The sequence below is a fragment of the Microcaecilia unicolor genome, chromosome 5, assembly GCF_901765095.1.
Source record: "Microcaecilia unicolor chromosome 5, aMicUni1.1, whole genome shotgun sequence".
Lineage (NCBI taxonomy): Eukaryota > Metazoa > Chordata > Amphibia > Gymnophiona > Siphonopidae > Microcaecilia > Microcaecilia unicolor.
This window is the reverse complement of record NC_044035.1, coordinates 255,291,515-255,305,136: the sequence shown is the minus strand read 5'-3', so window position 1 is coordinate 255,305,136 and position 13,622 is coordinate 255,291,515. Positions and strand designations below refer to the sequence as shown.

General features: G+C 45.2%; 1 protein-coding gene across 1 annotated transcript in view; it reads right to left on the bottom strand.

Annotated features, from left to right (window-relative positions):
• The window catches only part of SPAG17 (sperm associated antigen 17), a 994,731-nt gene that overhangs the window by 812,454 nt on the left and 168,655 nt on the right, over window positions 1–13,622 (bottom strand). Inside the window, exons 7-9 of the mRNA XM_030205033.1 lie at window positions 7,709–7,884; window positions 928–1,089; window positions 391–487 (exon numbers count right to left, since the gene is read on the bottom strand). Coding sequence (XP_030060893.1) covers window positions 391–487; window positions 928–1,089; window positions 7,709–7,884 — 435 coding nt within the window. The remainder of the gene's footprint in view (window positions 1–390; window positions 488–927; window positions 1,090–7,708; window positions 7,885–13,622) is intronic.

Below are 13,622 nucleotides of genomic sequence, written 5' to 3'. Positions count from 1 at the left end.
GCATAATTAAACTCTGGAATTCGTTGCCGGAGAACGTGGTGAAGGCGATTAGCTTGGCAGAGTTTAAAAAGGGGTTAGATGGTTTCCTAAAGGACAAGTCCATAAACCACTACTAAATGGACTTGGGAAAAATCCACAATTCCAGGAATAACATGTATAGAATGTTTGTACATTTGGGAAGCTTGCCAGGTGCCCTTGGCCTTGATTGGCCGCTGTCGTGGACAGGATGCTGGGCTCGATGGACCCTTGGTCTTTTCTCAGTGTGGCATTACTTATGTACTTAGCTCCACTCTTTCATCATTGAGTCAAAATAACAGTGGAAGTTGTCATAGCACCAGCTTCTGGTAAGCACCACATGACAGAAATTTTGATCATGAGACTAAAACATACCTGGTAGTACAGCTGATGGAAGGATGGGTTGTGTTTCATCTGCCTGTGTTTTCTTCTTACTAGCAAGTGTTGGAAGAGTAGGGGAAGCACGGTGTATCTGATAAAACAGAGTAATGTAAAATAAGGGGAAGCATATCAAAACACAGAATGCTAAGAAAGTTTGTGAATTTGCTATAATGGTCTCTATTTTAGAACAATTTATACTGAGGAAATGATTAGGTCCTGATCTAAATCCTGAGAAAAGAAAAATATAACCCCAATGAATAAATAACTCAGACAAAAAGGATACATTTTGATTAATTACTCAAGAAAAAAATCAACAATAACGGTTCTTATGTTAAAATAATGTGAAAGCTTCATTTAGTAGCTAGTAGTATTTCCTTCTTTCAAGGTCTCTCTTCCATATGAACTCATGGTGTCTCTCAAAGAAATCTGTTACTGGATATCACTCAGATAATGAATAAAACAATATCTAAAAAACCCCATATGTTCCTGGAAACGTAAACTCTGCAGCTATTGTAAGTGATTCTCTATTACCTCAGAAAGAGATGGTTGAGTCATCAGACTCTTTTCTCCAGGTCCCAATGGAATGTTAATTAGTTTCATGTTGTTTAAATAATTCTGGTGCTGTCTTTTGCTAGCTACACAGTCATACATCAGAAGAGCAATGTCTTGAAAAACTGCACTGGAAAAAGTTGACTATTATAAAAGAAAACAAGTATTAGAAATTCAGATATCTGTATTTTCTTTCAGATAACATTTTTCTACAGTGTTTTTCATACAAGAGAATAAGTCCATATTTATGATAGGTCAAAAAGATGTAAGACATTTTATACAATAAATGTAAGACAAGATTTGAACAGTGGAAAACAATAATATACACACAAACATTTGAAGCTCCATTTTGCACAGGGGCCAAGTCAGAATATCTGCCAAATGCAGAGCCTTTTGTAAAATATGTATAAGGATGCTGATTAAATACATATGCATTTGCCAGCAAGTGTAGCGGGAACAGTGATTTTAGAACAATAACCCCACAATTCAATAAATGCTGCTTAAAACTGCATATGTAAATTTGGGTGTGTACCCAATTTGCATCAGCAATTTAATTGAATAATAAGCCTATTAGCACCAATAATTGGGTGCTAATAATCAATTATCGGTGTGAAAATATTAGGCATACCAATACTAGGTTATGCTAATACAGTGCACTCCATTTAACTGCACGTCGGATAAGCGCATGCTCTGTTTAATTGCATGCCGTACTTCGATCCCACTTTGGCACCATCAATTTCTATGGGGACAAACTTCGGTTTAGCGCACCACTGATAAGTGCAAGATTCGCTTATATGCATGGTTCAAGACCGCTCCTCTGCAGGAAAGACTCCACATAAGCGCGTGAATGGAATATAGAAGCCGATTGGCGCGTGACACCCAACGAGATTTCAAATTTACTGCCTCTTTAACTGCCACAGGTAGAATAAGAGAAAGAATGTTGTTAGAGCGTACACCGGGGTCTTGAAGCAGAAAGACCAGCTTCTGGAAGACTGGCAAAACAATACAAATCCACAATGGAAACGAAAACGGGAGGAAAAAGCTGAGGAGGTAGAAGATGCTCTTCTTCGGTGGTTTTCTCGAGTCAGGAGCAGACAGTTTCCTGTCAGTGGTCCACTGCTTATGGCGAAAGCTAACCAGCTAGCTGAAAGTCTTGGACTAACTGAATTCAAAGCCACTGTTGGATGGTTGGAAAGACAGAAGGAGAGGAACAGCATAAAAATTTCAAGAAACAGCATGGTGAGAAACAAGACGCTGATGACTTTGGTGCTGAAAATTGGGTTGTTTCAGTTCTTCCTACCATCTTGAATGAGTTTGCACCTCGTGACATTTTCAATGCTGATGAAAATGGTCTCTACTAGCGAGCGATTCCTGATGGAACACTTGCATTCAAACATGCCAAAACTACTGGAGGCAAAACATTGAAGGATCGACTGACGATCCTCCTTTGCTGCAATATGAATGAGAGTGAGACGTTAGAACCCCTCGTCATTGGAAAGAGCAAACAGCCCTGTTGCTTCAAGAAGTTAAGCGACTTCCTGTGTCATACGAGGCTAATGCAAATTCATGGATGACTGGGGAAATTTGGAAGCAGTGGCTAAAGAAGTTAGACACTAGAATGCGGGCACAAAAGCGTCAGATTTTGCTGCTTTGTGATAATTGTGCTGCACACAGGGATGATGTCAGGCTGTCTAAAGTCAAGGTGGTCTTCCTGCCACCAAACACTACCTCTCTGATCCAACCCATGGATCAGGGCATAATAGCCAATTTCAAACAACATTATCAGGCTCTTGTGCTACGTCGGTTGATGAGCGTTATGGATGACCAGACTGGCAAGGATAAATGTGCTGTTGAACTGGCTCGTAATCTATCACTGTTGGATTCCCTACATATGCAGAAAGAAGCCTGGAATCATGTTACAGAGGCAACCATTGTGAACTGCTACAAGCAGGCAAGCTTTGTTAAGGATGTGGAGAGGGAAGAAACAGATACAGCTGTTGCAAATGCGTCAGATGAAGAGGTTATTGACATCCCAGCCGGTGTTACTGAAGAGGAGTTCCATCGCTACATAGCTGTTGATTACGATCTACAAACAGCTGAAGACAGCACTGATGTTGAGATATGTGCCTACATGCAGGCAACAACAGCTGATGATGGAACAGATGAAGAAATGAGCAGCGAGGCACATGCAGACGAAATTCAACAACCTCCTCCTGCCACTTTTGCAAGAGCGCTGGAGAGTCTCAATACCGTGCGGGCCTATTTGGAGGCCACTGGATGTCAGTGCTATGACAGTTTTTACCATCTGTCAGACGTAGTCTATGGAACTCACAGACCCAAGAATGTACAGAGGACTATAACTTCAAGTAAGCCTAATGTCAGTTAACTGAGACTGTATACTGTACGTATAATAATAAACAGTACTGTACATATGTTTATCAGATGTCAAGCTTCTTTGGGTCACAACGGTTAAGTGCATGCTCTGGTTAACTGCATGCATTTCTTTGGTCCCAGACCCTTGCACTTAAGCGGATTGCACTGTATTCTTTAATGGAATCTGGACATCCAGATGCCATTATAACATAGGCTCTCACTGCATGTCCTCGGGGCACCTAAATAGAAACACTCAGTTGCTGAATTGACCCCGTAGAGGATAATTCTATATTAGGGTGCCTATTTGGAGTTTATTCTATAAAGGAAAGCTGGTGCATAGTTTCCTTTATATAATTCTAACATAGCAGGGCAAATATGCACATATATTTTAGAATGACTACTTACATCAGCCGTTTACCTGATGTAAATACGCATACCTAGATTACTAAAAATAGATGTAAATTATAGCATTCTATAAATTATGTGCACAACTGTGCACTGTACCCACACTCTACTCATGTGTGCGTTGGTGCCAGTTTATAGAGTAGCATGTAGCTGAATTATTGGCATTTATGGGGGTATGCACACGTGTGTGTACACATATGCGTATATATTGGTATTCTGGTCATTTACTTGCATTCTTGGCACTATAAGGTGATGCAAATTAGCCAGCAAAGACAAAATTGTTGTTTTGTTTGTTTGTTTTTAATTTTAAAGCAAAAATTAAAAAGTGGGAGATTAAGGAAAATTACCTCCTTAATCCCTCATTTATAGCTTTGCTTGAAACAAGCACTTTTATTAAACCTATATATGTCTTGCAGCTAGTGCAAAAGCCAGTGGGGATTTTTTTTGTTAAATACACGTGTATTCCCATTTTAAATGGGAACTACACATATATATTTTTGGCCAGCCCAAAACATACCTCCTTAACATCTCAGCATTCTGGCCATCTACACAGGTAAACAGCAGCTTTCTGAAATTATTTACACATGAGGCCAAGCTATACATAGTAAACGCCACTATTTAAATGTATACATGTTTCTAAATTGACCTCCATAAACTACACATCCAAGAATATGTTTCTCATAGAGTGTTAAAAATAAATGCTTATGATCATTCAGGAGGTGGCATCAGAAAGTTCCATCAGTTAGTGGACCAGTCACTACCAGCATGATAGACTAGACATCTTCTGAGACAAACATCTTCTCTATTCCTGAGAGAAGGTGTTCAGCATCTTGAGACCAAGTTTATCTTGTTTTTCTCATCAATGTCTGTATAATCAGACATGACAAGTTTTGCTTATAAAAAGCTGTGCTTTAATGCCTGTAAGTTGGAGAATATCCAAATGCAGGGGGCCATTCTGCAGCTCTGTATTTATGAGCTTCTCCCGTTGCTAGCAATTATGATTACACACTGTAGTGAATAAAGCCATCTCTTACTTATATCTTTGTTAGATTGTATTTTTTTCAGTCTAAATCCTCACTATCAGCGGCATAATTGAAAGAGAAGGACGCCCATCTTCTGACACAAATCGGGAGATGGGCGTCCTTCTCTCAGGGTCGCCCAAATCGGTATAATCGAAAGCCGATTTTGGGCATCCTCAACTGCTTTCCGTCGCAGGGACGACCACAGTTCACAGGGGCGTGTCGGCAGTGTACCGAAAGCGGGACAGGGGCGTGGTTAAGAGATGGGCATCCTTGGCTGATAATGGAAAAAAGAAGGGCGTCCCTGACGAGCATTTGGCTGACTTTACTTGGTCCATTTTTTTTCAAGCCTCGAAAAGGTGCCCGAAATGACCAGATGACCACTGGAGAGAATCAGAGATGACCTCCCCTTACTCCCCCAGTGGTCACCAACCCCCTCCCACCCAAAACAAAATTTAAAAATATTTTTTTCCAGCCTCTATGCCAGCCTCAAATGTCATACCCAGCTCCATCATAGCAGTATGCAGGTCCCTGGAGCAGTTTTTAGTGGGTGCAGTGCACTTCAGGCAGGTGGACTCAGGCCCATTCCCCCCCCCCCCCACCTGTTACAATTGTGGTGGTAAATGTGAGCCCTCCAAAACCCAACCGAACCCCACTGTACCCACATGTAGGTGCCCCCCCTTCACTCCTTAGGGCTATGGTAGTGGTGTACAGTTGTGGGGAATGGGTTTTGGGGGGCTCAGCACCAAAGGTAAGGGAGCTATGCACCTGGGAGCAATTTGTGAAGTCCACTGCAGTGCCCCCCTAGGGTTCCCGGTTGGTGTCCTGGCTTGTGAGGGGGACCAGTGCACTACGAATGTTGGCTCCTCCCACGACCAAAGGGCTTGCATTTGGTCGTTTTTGAGATGGACGTCCTTAGTTTCCATTATCGGCGAAAACCGAGGTCGTCCATCTCTAAGGTCGACCATCTCAACATTTAGGTAAATGTTGAGATTTGGGCGTCTCCGACCGTATTATCGAAACGAAAGGTGGACGCCCATCTTGTTTCGATAATACGGGATGCCCCACCCCTTCGCGGAGACGTCCTCAGAGATGGGCACCCTTAGAGATGGGCGTCCCCGTTCGAAAATGCCCCTCCACATATCATGTTAATCAATTCCCACATCATTCAGTAAAGGGTTTTATTTTTCATGTACTTAATAAATATTTTCCTATAAACCTTTATATCCCTTACTAGGTGCATTTTTTTGTATATTGGTATCTTAAGTTTTCCCTTACAAGTTCATGCAATTCACCTTTATGTGGCTTTAGTAATTTGGTAAGCTTTTCTGAGCTTTTTGTTTGAGGATCAGGAATTTTCAGAGCTCCTGATTTTATCAACTTGGTCTCAGGTTATACTTTCTATCTTAATTACACAGCAAGATGGTTCTTTTGCCCCTAAACACTGTTGTTTTTGTCAGGGAACTGATTTCAAAGATCCCAATGGGAAGCAAATGCCTGTTTGTTAGTCTATTTTACTAAAGTTCAATGCATTTATTTTGCTGTTATGCTCCGTCCCTTCCTGAGATGAAACCTTTCTCAACCATTTGCACCCAAGCCATGTTTACTTTTAGGTTCGCAATTTTTCAGTTCAAAGATAAAGTTCACAATAGCTTCTCCAAAATGTTGACTTACGCTCTGCAATTGGTTTCTCTGTGGTTTAATTTTTTCTAATCTATATTTACACCAGTTGCGTAGCTATAGGTGGGCTCAGGTGAGTACAGGCCCAGCCACTTTACACTCAGGCCCACCCAGCAGCAGTACAGCAGCGATGTGGCTGGTAGGGATCCCTAAGCCCCGCCAGCTGAAGATTCCCAGCATCTCTCCCTCCAGGTGATTGGGGGTCACTTAACTTCACTCCCCCGATCCTCCACCCCAGTACCTTTAGTTCTTCGCCATCATCAAGTAGCAATGCATTCGCCCTGCTCTTGCCAGCACGAGCCTTCCCTCTGACACAACTTCCTGTTTGTAGGACTAGATAGTTGTGTCAGAGGGAAGGTTGGAAGCCGGCACGAGCAAGAGGAATGAGTTCTTGCTCATTGCCAGTGAGATTTAACGGTAGCATGGGGGGGGGGGGGGGGGAGGGAGAGAGAAATGCCGGGTGGTCAAGGGGTGCGCGGTGGTGGGTTTATCATGCCCACCCACTTTGGGCTCAGACCCACCCAAAACTGGGTGTCTGGCTACACCCCTGATTCACACTGGTTTCTAAAAGTACTATTTGGAGATAATTTTATAAAGAACTTTCATACGTAAAGGCTGCTTTATGCATGTGACAAGAGTTTTACAAGGTTTTTACAAAATTACCCCAGTAATTGCACACATAAAAGTATACATAGTGCCAAGAAGATGCATACTTTTATGTGACCTATGTGTAAGCATGTTCAGGGATAGAGTTTGGATGTAGTATGGGTAGAGTCATGATTTAGGTGTACTGTTTATAAACTATGCAAATAAGAAAATACTTCATGGGCAGGCATAAATGTCTATGGCTTCAATGCAGGCACAATTTTTGTCACTTTGTTCCTAGTATTTTATAAAAGCACATAGGTGCCAATGTGCCTTCACATATAGGTGACCTGTTAGTTATACTATTACCTCCACAATTGCAAGTAAAGCAATGCAAAGTGACAAAATGGAAAGCAAGTTAAAAACCAGTCTTGGTTTAGTCGAGGTCTACTAAAACAAAAACATTAAGATCTAAATCAAAACTGAAAAATAAATAAGAAACTGAAATCATGCAGTCCTTTAGCAACAGAAAATTCTAATATGTCATCTTTGACAATAAATCAAGAAAGCCTTTGCAGACAAACTTCCATATGTCATTAAACTATCTGCACAACAGTTTCTTACTACTGTAATTGCTATAGAGAACCACAGTTGAGGAACAGAAAAACATGTAAATTGGAGAAGGAAGCTTTTGCACTAACCATTGCTGTGCTACTATGCCATTCTTTGGGGATGATGTCTTCCTTCACCACATGGTGCAGCTTTGCAGTATCAAAGAGCTTGGACTCGGGCTTCCCACTGTTTAGAACAGGGTCTAAGTATTTCCAGAATATTTCCAAATCTCTGGTGACCTTCTGCTTCCTTTGTTTTTCAGCCTCTATCATATAAAATATACCTTCGTTAGAATCACACATACAAATGGACACAATTACTTACCTGTTGCAAGTGTTCTCCAAGGACAACAGGATATAAACCCTCACACATGGGTGACATCATCCAATGGAGCCCTATGCGGGATCTTTCTTAAGCATACTGAAGAACAGTACTGAGGAACAGAGTTTTTTAGGCCACTCGAGCATGTTCACCTCTTCTTGTCTGCCGCTGGCCCACAGTCACATAAGACCATATCAGTCCATTAAAAGCTTAATTAGACTATAACTCCTTGGAGAAGGCGGAAGGATTATGAAGATTTATATCCTGCTGTCCTGGGAGAACACTTGATTGTAGTGAGTGGCAAAGAGATCCACCAAGGAAGTGACCTACTCTCGGAAAATCTCCCGGGCAACGCTCATGCTGAGAGACCAATCATGAGGTTGCATTACCCTGCTCAGTCTGTCGGCCAGGCTGTTGAATTTCCCCACCAGGTATGAGGCTCTGAGATGCACCTTGTACTAGACAGCCCAGCTCCACATTCCAACAGCCTTCCGAAACAGAGGGTGTGATCCTGTACCGTCCTGTTTGTTGAAGTAATACATCATAATCTGATTGTCTGTTTGGATAAGCACAATTTGATCCTGAAAACCTTTTGAGCATTCCAGATTGCCCGAAGCTCCAGGAGGTTGATCTGTAAACCTGTTTCCTTGAGTGTGAAGCCCATCCAAATGAACTCCACATCTGTCATCAGCACCTTCTGGGGGTAGAGGAATTTGGAATGGCAGTCCCAACATTAAAGTGGACGGATCTCATATGGAGACATGCATAGGAGTGACATGTACAGTGGATGTCATGTGGCCCAACAACCTGAACAATCTCAATATCTGCCAAGTCGTGACCTGCGGGCTGCTGCAAAGCTGAGCAGCAATGGGAACAAGAGTGTCTGCCCGTGCTGGAGGGAGAAAGGCTCGCACGTAAACCATGTCTAGCAGGGCTCCTATGAACTCCAATTGCTGAACTGGTGGTAAATGGGACTTGGAGTAGTTGTTAACGAACCCTAGTAGCTCCAGCATGCAAATAGCCTCTGCATAGACTTAAGAGCACCCTCCTTCAATGTAGTCTTCACCAACCAATCGTCTAGGCAAGGAAACACATGGACACCCAGTCTGTATAGTGATGCTGCGACTAGTGCTAGACTTTTGGTAAATACCCTGAGAGCTGACATGAGACCAAATGGCAGAACATGGTACTGAAAGTGATGTGTTCCTATCAGAAATCTGACATACTTCCTGTGAGCTGGAAGTATCGGGATGTGAGTGTAGGCATTTTTTAAATCCACAGAGCATAGCCAATCTTGTTTCTGAATCATGGGGAGAAGGGAGCCCAGGGAGATCATCCTGAACTTTTCTTAGACCAGATATTAGTTCAGGGCCCTTAGATCTAGGATGGGACACATCCCTCAAACTTTTCTGGCACAAGGAAGTAACTGGAATAGAATCCCTTCCCTTCTTCCTCTGGTAGAATATATTCGACCGCATGGACCTTCAGAAAGGAAAACAGTTCTGAGCTGAGGTAAGTAGCCCTTGGTGGGCAATTTGGTGGTTTCTTTCACCAATGGAGAGTGTAACCTAGATGGACTATTTGAAGAATCCACTGGTCAGAGGTTACAAGGGGAAACATTTTTTGGAAAAAAACTCAGCCTCCCCCCTACTGGAATGTTGTCTGGGACGGTCACTGTGATTGTGGCTTTTCTCTCTTGAAGCCAGTCAAAAATTCATCCTCTTTTTTGATTGGGGAGCCATCTGCACCTTTTGCACACGTTGTTGACGAGAATGAGCATGATGGGGTTGAACTGGCTCAGTAAGGCAAGAAGAAGGAGAGTACCTATGTCTCTAAAAGTAGTAGGGACCTTGCCAGAAAATCTCAAGAGGGTGCAGAAGGAGTCCGCCGGGAGAGGGCATCGATGGTATCAGTGTATTTGTTATCAGGTCCACAACCTCTTTCACCTTTTCCCCCAAAAGGTTGTCTCCATGGCATCCATCAATCTCTGATGGACTGCCAGGTCCAAGTCAGAGACACACAACCATGACAGCCTATACTCTGGGAAGAGATACTGGATGATATGTCATAAGTGTCCCTGTCCAGGAAATTACGACAGGCCTTTTGCTTTCTGGCCAACTGGCAAAGAGACCTGGCCTGCTCTGGAGGTAGAGTGTCTGCTAAGTCAGACATACTGTGCACCAAGGACCACAAGTTAAGGCTCATGTAGAGCTGGTATGAGGTGTGAGCTGGGTCTCCCTTCCACGAGGTGGCCAGAGCTAATCCTGCTTAGCTTGGCTGACTGTTTCCCCGGTATGGGCTCCAAACCACCTCCTCGCTGCACTGCTTGTCCTGGTTTAACCGCTCCCCAGCTGACCTGCGCCCAGGATCAGCTCCTGACTGGGACACACAAAACTTCAGCAGTCTTATAGTTCTTGAAAACCACAGGTCTTTATTTTCTCAGCACCTTTTAATACAGTCTTAATGTTCAAGCAGTTTCCTCATCAACAATGCAAGAGTAAGTTCAGTTTTTCCACATTCAGCTTATTAACACAGTCCAATCGAATATCACAAACAGCAAATCTTTGTCTTGTTCCCAATTGTAGCCTCCCCTCATCAGCACTATCTTCTACCCTTAGATAGTTTATGGGTTAGCTTCTTCCACCAGTGGCTTCCCCACTGGATTATTTTCTCCTCCCCAAGTATACACAGATTGGGCCACACTCCCGCCACCAGAGCATTTACCTTTCCTGAGGAAGTTTGAGCAGGCCCTCCAACCTCCATGCACTCCTCCTCTTTCTCTTCTCCTCCTTCCTCTATATCCTATTCCATCTCCTCCTCCACTCTGGGTTCCCCCAGCTGTTGCTCATTCCCTGGATCAGAACTCATTTCCCAATCATTCACCCCTCCCTCCAGTTCCTGAGAGTCCTGCTGATGCCCCAGTGGTTTCTGGGACTGGTAGTTTCTCTCCCTAACTAGTGTTTTCACTGGGGCTTTGACCACTAGAGGGCGAACCTTTTGTCTAGAAGGGATTAGTGAAGAAGAAAACCTCTTCCCCATCCCGGTCTCAGCATAACTGGAACTGGACTCCTTTCAGAGTCCTCACACTGGATATGGGAGATGAGCATTGAGGCATGAAACATCTAACACCCAAACGAGTCCAGTGTCCAGGCTTCTCTGCCTGGGGGATCCAAGGCAATGTCCCTGGAACTTCTGGCTCATTTGAGTGCACATTCAACCACCTTGGAATGATGAGGGAACTGTGGCCTATCAAAACAAGGTGCACTCTGAATCCAGTACATAGTGTAAATCTTTTTGGACATGACTGGGACAGACAGAGGGGACTCCCAATTCTTCACATGAACATCACTTAGGATCTTGGGAAATGGAACCATCGCAACCTCTCCAGGAGCAGACTCGAGGTCCAGAACCCCAATCTTCTCAGACCTGGACTCATGCTCCATGTCTAAGTTAATAGGGATTGCCATCTCCTTAATAAAAGCAGGGAAGGAGAGACTCTCAGGTGAAGACATGCCTCTCCTCAGGAGGGGAGGGATCTGAAGGAATTCCATATGACTCCTCGTCCGAGAGGTACCTTGGATCATCATCAGACTATCATGAACAGTCCAAATCGGAATCAGCAAAATACTCCACATGGGAGGACTGAGTCTGCGCCTGCCTCGAATGAGAGGAACCACATCCATGCCTGGAATAGGGCTGAGATGCAGGTTCTCCCCTAGACTCTGGTGAAGCTTCTTCCACAGACATCAAGGGGGTATCTACATGGGCAGGTGTCAACACTGATGCCCCATGTGACACCAGTGTCGGTGATCGTGCCACAAGCTGGAGACCCTGCAAGGCAGGCAGAGGTAGAGTTATGGCTGGCATAAACACCCCCAGTGCTGATGGACTCTGCATCTGAAGAAGCCCCGCCAAGAGCTCATGGAGCATGCCCAGATCCATTCATAGAGGGCCAACATCAGTACAAGCTGTGACACCATTTCGAAGACAATCTGCAGAGTTCTTGGTGCCATGTCAGAAACTGGATCCTGGCTACTTGGAGCAGGCACAAAGGTACCTCTTCAAAGAGGGCAAGTGTTCCTCCTGGTACCGATGCTTCTCAGGTACTGATACCTTTGATGCCCTGGAGCTCCCAGCATCGCACATTGAGGGGGACCAATGCCTGTGCTTCTTGGCCTTCTCCCGATGCTGAGCATCGAGGCCCCTAGGTGCCAACAAGGATGACGTTGAATCCACACTTTTCCTCTGTGTTAGGTCCAATGCTGACCAATCCGAAGGGCTCTGCACAGTGGCCAATGCTGAGGCAGGTGGACACCCACTCAATGCTTGGCCACTCCCAGTGTCAGATACAAGTCCAGTGGCTATAGGAACCAACGCTTCCGATATCAGTGCAGACACCAAGGCCCATGCTTATGCCAATCTTGACGATGTCGACCTTGCACCAAAAATCTTTTTCTTTTGAGCCTCTCTGGATTTCTGGGTTATTTTCTGCATAAGCAAACAAAGAACACAGGTTAGATGGTTGTGGTCTGGTCCCAAAAACTGGATACCCCACAAACGGAGCAAGATGGCCGCCTGAGCGGAAGGAGTGTGCAGGAGCTCTGAGGTGTTGTTGAGTGTCAGCCCACCATCCTGGGTAAGGCATGATGAGACTGCGACAGAGTGGACAGAGCTATTAGTGGCTTTCTTAATAAAGTCAGGCAAGAAGGGGAGAATATCAGTGTCTAGCAACCGATTGTTTTACCGTTTCCATCCACCGGCAGCTCGTCTAAATCTGTTGCCACGTGCGCTGCTCCGAATCCTTTTCCCGGCACCAACATCAAGTTGTCTGCGAGCCCCACCACTGCTTGCACTGGACGTGGGCTGCAACTCGGAGGTAAGCAATAAGGAGGGTTAGATTGAGAACAGCAGGAGACGGACTGCGGCCCGAGGGAGAGAGTGGGAGCTGCAGCCCGAGGGAGAGAGGTCGGAGCGCTGCGAGGTGAGAGTCGTGTGGCAGGCCCAGTAGGACTGAGGGTGCCAATCGCAGCGGTAGCACCGGCTGACCCAACCCAGTGCTGCCTGAGTCCAGAGCAGGCGAAAGCGGCGACCCGTTGGAGGAGGTGGACAGGAGCTCCACGTGGCGAGGTGGTGTGTGTATCCGGAGGGTCCCGGGGATCCCGCAGACCTGGCTTTTACATCATCTCACCATCCCCAGCCTCAGCTCCAGTCCTGCTGCTCACCTGAAACCAACTTCATCTTCAGTCCTGCTGCTGCCTGAAAGCAACTTCAGCTTCAGTCCTGCTGCTGCCTGAAACCAGCTTTAGCTCCAGTCCTGCTGCTGCCTGAAATCAGCTCTAGCTCCAGTTCTGCTATTCCTGCCTACCTGCCTGCCTGCTGCTCCAGCTCCAATCCTGCTGTTCCAGTCTTCTTCCCCCCAGTGTTGCATGCCACGGCTTCGGCTCCAGTCCTGCTGTTCCAGTCTTGTTGCTCCTGTCCTGCATCCTCTGCTCCAGCCTGCAGCTTCAACTCCAGTCCTGCAACCTCTGCTCCTCTGTTCCAGCCTTCAGCCTCAGCTCCAGCCTACTGCCTCACCTTTGTCCATGACTGTTACCTAGCGCTTGGGACTGCCTGAGTCACTACATATGGCTCCATTTCACATTCTCCTCCTAGTACTGTCCCTTCCCAATCTACTCCTCCACC